Source organism: Calidris pugnax, unplaced genomic scaffold (genome assembly GCF_001431845.1).
Source record: "Calidris pugnax isolate Ruff unplaced genomic scaffold, ASM143184v1 scaffold56, whole genome shotgun sequence".
NCBI classification, from domain to species: domain Eukaryota; kingdom Metazoa; phylum Chordata; class Aves; order Charadriiformes; family Scolopacidae; genus Calidris; species Calidris pugnax.
The window spans coordinates 5873258-5881939 of record NW_015090839.1 but is presented as its reverse complement, the minus strand read 5'-3'; the positions used below and the strand labels follow the sequence as shown (position 1 = coordinate 5881939).

Here is an 8682-nt window from a genome sequence, read left to right as displayed (position 1 = left end):
TTGGCAGCCAATCGCCGCCAGTCATCCCCTCGCCCCGCCCCTTCCATCCCCACCGCCCCCCGTGCCGGGCCGCGGATTGGCTGCGCCGGCGAAGCCGCCCACTGGCCGTCAAGCGCCCGGATTGGCCGAGCACCGCCTCGCGGCGACACCTCCGGGGGGCGGTGGTGGCGGGAGCGCGGGCACGTGGGGCTGAGGGGGGGGGCGCGGCGGTGGTTTGTTTTCTCCTCTCCCGCTCGGGCTCTGCCGCGAGGGCGGGGTCACGTGACGGGGGGTGTCCCGCGAGCAGCGGCAGCGCGTCACGTGAGGCGGGCAAGATGGCGGCTCCCGCGGACGGTAAGGCGCGAAGGCCGGGCGGTACCGCCGCTCCGCTTCCCGTCCCTCCGGCGGGGCCCGGGCGGTGCCTCACCCCCTCTTTTCCTCCCCTCTCTGTTACAGGCGCCGACCTGGAGGCCTCGCTGCTGAGCTTCGAGAAGCTGGACCGCGCCTCCCCGGACCTGTGGCCCGAGCAGCGTAAGTCCGGCGGCCCCGCCGCCCTCTGTCGCCGGGGAGGGCGGGGGACGTCGGTCGGGCCGGGAGGGTGTGTGCGGTGCTGCCGCCCTCACCCCCCGCCGCCCTCGGTTGTCTCTTCGCAGTGCCCGGTGTCGCTGAGTTCGCCGCCTCCTTCAAGAGCGTGAGTGAGCGCGGCTCTGCCGCTCCCCTTCTCCCCTCCCCTCCGGTGGCGGGTCTGCCCCGCGCCCGTGTGGGTGGGCTCCACACGGCGTGTCTCGGTGATAGCTTCGGTATACGTTAGAACAATCCGTTTGGTTTCAGTGTTTCTTTTACATAACCTCATGGAACTTGCTGTGAATGAGAGTTGCACCTCGGATGAAAGAAAAGGTTTCAAGCTTTAGGAATCACAGAACTGGGTTAGAAAGGACCTGTAAGATCATCTGAGTCCAGTTATTAACCTATTGCTGCCCACATCACAACTAAACCATGTCCCTCTGCACTATGGCTGCCTGGTTTTTAAATATCTCCAAGGATGGTGATTCAGCCACTTCCCTGGGCAGCCTGTTCCAATGTTTGATAACCCTTTTGTTGAAGAAAAACTTCCTAATATCTAACCTAAACCTCCCCTGGTGCAACTTGAGACTGTATCATCTTGCCCTATTGCTTGTTGCCTGGGAGAAGGGACTGACCTCCACCTCGCTACAACCTCCTTTCAGGTAGTTGTAGAGAGCGATAAGGTCTCCCCTCAGCCTTCTTTTCTCCAGGCTGAACAACCCCAGCTCCCTCAGCTGCCCTTCATAGGGCTTGTTCTCTAGACCCTTCACCAGCTTTGTTGCTCTCCATTGGACATGCTCCAGAATCTCAATGTCTGTCTTGTAACGAGGGGCCCAAAACGGAGCATAGTATTTATTTGAGGTGCAGCCTCGAAATCCCACTTTTCTTACTGACTTTAGGTTGTTGTTGGTAGTATGCTATTTCTAACATTAAAAAGTCCAGGGAAAGCTAGAAAACAAGATTAAACATAGCAATATCTCTGTAAGCACCAGGAACTCATATTTTTGCTGTCAGTGTAACTAGTTTTTGGATATTTTTTTGGTACAATTTTAAAAATGCGTTTGTCTGCATATGAACTTTTTTTTTTTTAAAAACAGCCTATTACAAGTTCTCCTCCCAAGTGGATGGCTGAATTAGAAAATGATGATATCGATATGTTAAAGGGTGAGTATGGACATTTTGTGTAGGAAGTAAGGTTGCCAAAGCAGATGGGAAATTCAGGACTTACTTAAGAGGCTTAAAACACTTGTTCTTTAAATGTTCTGGAGGTGAAGGAGTGGGCAGTAGTCCTTTTCTGTTGCTCTATACTCATTTTAGAGGTGGTTTTTCTCCTGGATGCCCAAATGCTTGTGTACTTTTTTTTTTGTCATTATACTGTTGATTTGTCTCATTTCTGAAGGCAGGAGCTACATTTGCAGAATCTCCAGCTCAGGAGTCTGTTTATCTTGTTCATTGGACTAATGAAAAACTTACATCACTTTCTCCAGGAGAATATCCAGATGTCAGTGGCAGACTGATTTTTTTTTTTTTTTTTTTCAAAACAAGCATGCAAGAACTGTTTGAAGCAGTGTGTCACTGCATGTATTTCAGTTATCTTGCTTACCAGTCTCTTAATGTATAAGTATAGTGGCTTTCTCCTGTATTTTAAGAAATGGCATGAATTTTTTAATGGCCCTCTGTTGATCAAACTTGCTGAGCAGCTTTGACTTGTTGATTGGCTTGTTCAGAGATGCTCTAAGCAGGTGTCTTCACTCATAGGTCTGAGATCTCTAATCAAAAGGTAAGGCAAGTTACAGGAGGGCTAGAGATGTGCTGCATGTTACAGCTATAGGTTTGCAGTAAACATCCTTGGGTATGCTCTGCCAGTCGTGTGAATTCCAGATAAACTGTTCCAAAGTGGAAGTGTGCAAGAAGTGTGTTAAACATGTATTATTGATGTACAGGAAGTCCATTCCTTTGCATACTCTTTTGAAGCTTGTTCATGTAGCAATCTGAACTTGCAGGAACTTCCAAAATACGGGACAAGTTGTTGCAGTATGAGGCAGATCCGTGGCTGTCTTTTCCAGTGGAGAAAGCTGGTCTTTTCTCACTATTTTAAAATCAAGGGTGGCATCAGCTTGAATTTCAAACATACTCTGGTCACTGGAAATAGATATTGTCAGAAGTATGACTTGAAAGTGCTCTGTGAAGTAGTAAACAGTAAACAGGTAGACTGTCGCTAGAGGGCTATAGACAGAGTTAAAATTCAGACTTTTTTTCTCTTAGAGTTGGGGAGCCTCACTACAGCAAACCTGATGGAGAAGGTTCGTGGCCTGCAGAACCTGGCTTATCAGTTGGGACTGGATGAATGTAAGTGCTGTATGCAGATGTGACTGACTGCATTGCCAGTCTTCCCACTAAAACCTGCGCTAATGGTACATTTGTAGCTGGAAAAGTGTGTTTGCAGATTTTGCAAGCATCTAGTGACCTTCTGAAACAGGATAAAAGAGTGAGCTTACATCTCCAACTTCAGCCTATCTGCATGTGGTAAACCCAGGACATCCTAATGCTTTCTTATTAACACATCATTAAGCCTATATTAACACACTTCCTCCAAGTTTATTTTACTTTCAGTGCTGACATCTGTTAAGACTCTGTAAAGCATTTAGTGAAGTAGAAGTTAGACTATAACAATGTAAAACTGAGTCAAATGCAAAGATTGGCTGATGGCTGGCTTTATCAGTTAAGCTGTGGGCTTAAATGTCAGCTACCTTTGTCTTGCTCAATGGAGTTTAAGCAGAGCCTGAGTTACATTAAAGCTAACGAAGTGGTTGTTTCTGTAGCAATATTTGTTGCATGTGTTTCCTTTTATTTTTATGACAACAAATAAATATAGAAAGAAGACAAAGTGAGTGAACAATGAAATATCTGAGGTCCAACAGTGCTAACCTTTAGTCTATATTATCTGGAATCTTGAATCTTCAAGCTTTATTAAAGCTCTCCATGCTTGTAACTTCAGTGATAAGAAGTCTGTTTGCCTTTAGGCTATAAAACATTGAATGCTTTCTGCGTCATAATTTATGTGTATCTTAGGAAAATTTTCACAGAAAATTAGGTGTGGAATTTGCACAGAGCTTCTCAGGACTGTTTTTCCTCATACTTTTTTTTAAGTTTTTTATTTTACAGGCTCAGGTAAGTGAGAGAACAAAAAGAAAAATCCAAAATATATGTTCATTAAAGTTAATGTGGTTTTGGTCCAGAGGTATTGGATTTGATTATATTTTTGTGTATTGAAATGCAGTCCCCTTTTGACTTAACTGTTAATTGAAACTGGCTATCAAAACCAGGATTAAAACTGCTGCTGACCAGTCCCCTCTAGATGGCAGCATGAGGCTTCCCATAGAAGTCTTGATGCTTTTTTAATAAAACTGTACTGTTTCAGTCATGATTTGAAGTTCTGCTTCCCAATATTGCTTTTTTTGTGACGTTTCCTGATGTGAATGTGCACTGTCTTTTTTTGCAGTATTTTCAAACATTTTGTCTGTATTGAGTGTGAGAGCGTGCATCATTGTCTTAGCAGCATTTCCTCCCAACTCTCCTCTTCTACATCGTATCTCAAATCCTATATATTTTCAAAGACTTCTGTCTTCAAGTTATTGATAAAACAGCGTGCAGGACCAGGGTGATTCCTGCAGCACACCATGACAGTTATATCTATTAAGTGACTTTGTAGTTATGTTGTGAGGTCTGTTACCGAACCAGTTCAGAGCATACTTCATGTTAATTCTGCATTAAAATGCATTAAGCAAAGTGACGTGGAACTGGGTACCTTTTGAAAAGTTTGTCGAGGTGCTATTGCAATACTAAAATTGACTTCTGGGCAATTCATTTGACATGATGTAGTTTGATAAGTTAATAATTACTAAGTTACATGCCTTGTTTCTTAAATTCATATGAATGTCTTACTATTTTGTCTATTTAAGCAGGTTTTCTTGACAAATTTGGAACAAATGTATTGAATACTTTGTCCATCTTCACTGCTTTCATCTCCGAACAGTTAAATACTATTATCTGGGGTTCACTTCTGTGAAAGTTTTTATTAGGTGAAACTGAATAGACTTGCCCTGCTTGGATTGTAACAGTAAGTTCAAGGAACAGTCAACTAGAAACGTCAGAGGTGACTTTTACTGTTAGAGGTCAGAGATACAGTGAATGTCATTCAGGCTGGAATAACTCTTAACAGCTTCCTCTGGTATTTTATAGATATAGTGAGCCATATAGATAAGTGAGCACTTTGCTTTTTAAAAAATATTTCTGACTTCTGGCTGTATGATCTCCTGTACGTTCATTTCCCTTTTACTAAGGTGCAGGTTGTTAAACTGTCAATAAAAGAGGTTATTTTCCATAATTCAGAATTTCTTATTTGCACCATTTAATTTGCTGATGAATTACATTGAAGATCTTTCCTGTGAATCAGAGAGGATCTCCAAGGTGATCATGGGGAATCTCTTCTACAGCTCTCCTAGCATGCTAGTAGGTGGATTCTTGCTCACTCATGTCTGTGTTTTTCATGAGTATTCTTCCCTTCCTTAGCACAGAATTCACCTAAAGGATAGTCTTCCTTGAATGAAGTAGGATTTTTGTAGCAGGAATGATTTAATTTTTTATTTTTACTCTTCTTAAAGGATAGCTTATCCTTAGGTCTCTTGTGTATTTAGTCTTTGCTACAAGGTGGTTCTGGAGTTCTCCAGCAGCTTCTAGGCTCAGGGCCTAGTATCAATAATAAAAGCTTTTAAAAATAAATTATTTTTCAACACCTCTTCTGAGGTCTCAGATTGTTTCCTTGCCTCCTTTTTAAGCTATGTAAAATTCTACCTCATCCTCTCACTTGTTACTGCTCTTTCGGTTCTCTCACTGGAGTTTTTTCCTTCTCTTAAAGAGTTATTTGATTGGTTAGAATACACTGAAACCATTCTTAGTATTAAAAGTCTTGCTTTGTGTGGATTTTGCTGTCCCTGTTAATGTGAGTGTTGTAAGGGAGGAGGAACGGGGCTCAATGAACACACCTACTTCTAATTGTTCATGTAGTTAGGGTGACTTTGGGAGGCACAGTGTCACAGCTGATTGGGAGCTGCAGCCAGTCAATGAGTCTCAGCTCTGCTGTTGGTAGAAGTCTGAGGGGAAAAAAACCAACAAAGGCATAGACATATTGCCTCATTATGGGCTTTTTTTTCCCCTCCCTGTGTCCCTCCAGCTTTGCTTAGAGCGGGGATAGCAAGCACTGCAAAATGAGGTGACCCCAGCTGGTGTGGTAAGCAGGAGGGAGGTAGTTCTCCTCTGGGGAACCAGTCACAGGTTCTCACTCAGGCCCCCAAAGCAGCAAGTTTCACAGCAGTTTGTGTAAATAACAGCAAATTTAGATACCTGGCTCCATTTTGCCACTGTATGACCCATTACAGCTTTCAGAGCAACTGAGTCAAAATTGACTTCGGAAGAAGTTTTAAAGTCTTGGTTTCATGAGGTGGCAGCTCTGGGAAGTGCTTACATTGCTAGGAAGCAAACTTGGTGTTACGAGTCTTTTGATTACAGTTATTTTTAAAGATCTGTCCTGTCATCCTTTTGAACATACATTTTGAAACAGAGAGAGGTGTATCTGAAAACTACATACACAGAGGAAAGAATATGTTTTTTAGAAAAAGAGAAATTTAAAGGAAGTAAAATAAAAAAAAAAAGATTTTTCTTTTCCCCCCAAACTTTGGAACAAACCTATGTGTAAAAGTAACAGATTGGTAGGATGTGGAAGTAGGAAAAGCACCATGTCACTGAAGGAATGTGGTTGTCCAAGGACTTTCTGAAGACGCTGCTGTTGCTTCTCTCTGGATCGTTGATACTTTTCAGATAATGCCTGCTATGTTGGTTAAGAAGTCGTAAAATATATATACAAACCTGGTATCGCCGCCATGTTTGTAAGATCTCACTGATGTCAGAGAGATTATCACAGTATGGCTTCAGTGATATCTATAGTGCAAGACTTCCAGAAAAGCCTATTATTTTGAAGCCCTAATGCATTTGTGGAGGTGATGGTACTTTTGTGCCTTATCTGCCTTAATTATTAGAAAAAGTGGGATAGCTGACTCCACAGATGTGAATACCATTTACAGTTTCCCTAACAGTGATTTTTACTAGTTTTCTCTCCTAGATTAAATTTTTATTTGGAGATGAAGCTGTTTTGTCCTCTTCATCCTGTAAAATTAGGAATGTAACAATGACTGTATTATCCAGTGTCAAATCCTCATGCTCCTTCAAGAGCAAAGAGACAGTTACTGAACATGATCAACCAAGTCTCCCTCTTCATATTCCCTTGTGGTTTTGTGTGCCGTGGCTTTCACTGGACTCTGGCAACTCTGCTCCTGTTTTCTTTTTGATGCTGATTTATGCACTTTGAGGTGCATGTACTTTTCTGCTCTGCTTAGAATTTTCTTTGTAGCAACTGTTTGTTGTTTTTTTTTTTTTTCTTGGTTAGTTTCTACATCCCCTGCCTTGCTGAATGAATCTTCATCATGTTTCAGTTTTGCCTGAAAGCATATTTCTCCCTTATTTTGTTATTTAGTACTGTGTTTGGCAAGGACTTTATGTGAAATAACGTACTTCATGTGCTTCAAAGCTTGAAGGCAGAGTTTTATAGCAGGACAACAAAATTATGCTCTTTGGACACTGGATTTCTGTAATATGCAGTTAGCTTAAGGATTTACTTAGCAGAGTTAGTAGACTTCTCCCAGAAATTGTCTCACATTTTGGATGGTTCACTTGTGGGTTAGGAGATGATCACAGAGTTTTTCAGGAACGACAAGGTTGAAATTGTTCGTTTTGTTTTTCTTTAGTAGGAAAAAATCTGGAGGCTGTTTTCAGTTTATATTGATAGTAATTCTTGGTCCTTGCCTGATTGTTTCAGAGCGGTGAAAACAAAACTTACATTGTCTGTTAAGGTGTTTATATGGCCCTGTCACCGTGATGTCCAAGCTGCTATGATTTCCATGTGAAACCTTGGCCTTTCTCCCAATTCTCTTTATACCTTCCTCCCACACTGTAGATCTGCTGCTTCATTTTAATGCACAGCGCTACGGTAAGAGATGCTCTGCATCTGCAGGGGGACGAGGAAATCACCTCTCCTTATACTGCTCACTGGATGGCTTATTTACAGACAGGATTCTTCTGGGGCAGCTCCTGTTGGAAAAGACATCAGAATGCTGGCTTGAAATTGCCATTCATGTGTGATCTGTGAATTGGCTAATTTTGACATGTAGGTAGTTAAGAAATGATTACAGTCAGAGGAGTCATGACCTCAACTTTTCATCATCTCCATTGGCTTGTGCCCCAGTTTGGAAGTGAAGAAGGTATAGGAAGTTTTAATTGTACCTGTGTGATTTATCCTCAGTCAGCTCTTTAATTTCTTCTGGCTGTCTGAGGTTTCCGACATGCTGTAAATTTCTCCAACTTTTTCATTATCTGCAATTTCTTTATGACTCATGAATCGGAGTGGAGAGAGAGTGTGGATTTACAGCAGAGATAAACATGTCCATAAAGTCTGTATCTGTGTCAGTAATTGTACTGCTGTCAGTGACTGTCCTGTTTTACAGGTCTCTCTTGGGAGAGGAACACGTTTTGCTACCAGTGTCAGAGAAGTGTTCGCTTTGATTTGCATTAACTTGCCAGGAGATTGGGTTGCGATGGTGAGGATGGAAATAGAGTCTGGACCTTGGCTGCTATTGTTTGGTTTTTTTTTTTTAAATAAGTGGGTGTGTGGTTGAGTTGCCCTCTATGTGCAGGGGGAAAAAAAAAAAGCAGGTCCAGACTGTTCTTAAATAGAAAATCAGGGAGATACAGTCTACTGATGATATCAAATGTGATGCTACCCATATGCATAAATTGTGTATTCTTACCATAAAACAAATGCTGTATCTAGGTAACTGTCATACATGAAAAAAATACTGCATGGATCCTTAGGGTGTTCTGTCTGCTGGTGAAGTAGAATAAATATCTCTCTAAGCTTCAAGAAATTTCTGCATCTTCGCCTTCTTCCCCCTCCCTCTGAGGGAAAACCCCTATTGTGGATTTTGATGGCAAGTGCTAATACACCATCCTGGCCTCCAGGCATTGGTG

General features: G+C 42.3%; 1 protein-coding gene across 4 annotated transcripts in view; it reads left to right on the top strand.

Moving 5' to 3' along the window:
• Positions 1–202: 202 nt before the first annotated feature.
• The window catches only part of LIN52 (lin-52 DREAM MuvB core complex component), a 74824-nt gene continuing 66344 nt past the window's right edge, over positions 203–8682 (top strand). For 3 of the 4 annotated variants that reach the window (XM_014941969.1, XM_014941968.1, XM_014941971.1), the window contains exons 1-5: positions 203–333; positions 436–510; positions 633–670; positions 1641–1707; positions 2809–2892. In XM_014941969.1, the coding sequence (XP_014797455.1) occupies positions 315–333; positions 436–510; positions 633–670; positions 1641–1707; positions 2809–2892 (283 nt within the window). In that variant the 5' untranslated portion in view covers positions 203–314. Of the gene's footprint in view, positions 334–435; positions 511–632; positions 671–1640; positions 1708–2808; positions 2893–4045; positions 5567–8682 lie in introns of those variants that run through there. The other variant, XM_014941970.1, reaches the window with a different exon arrangement.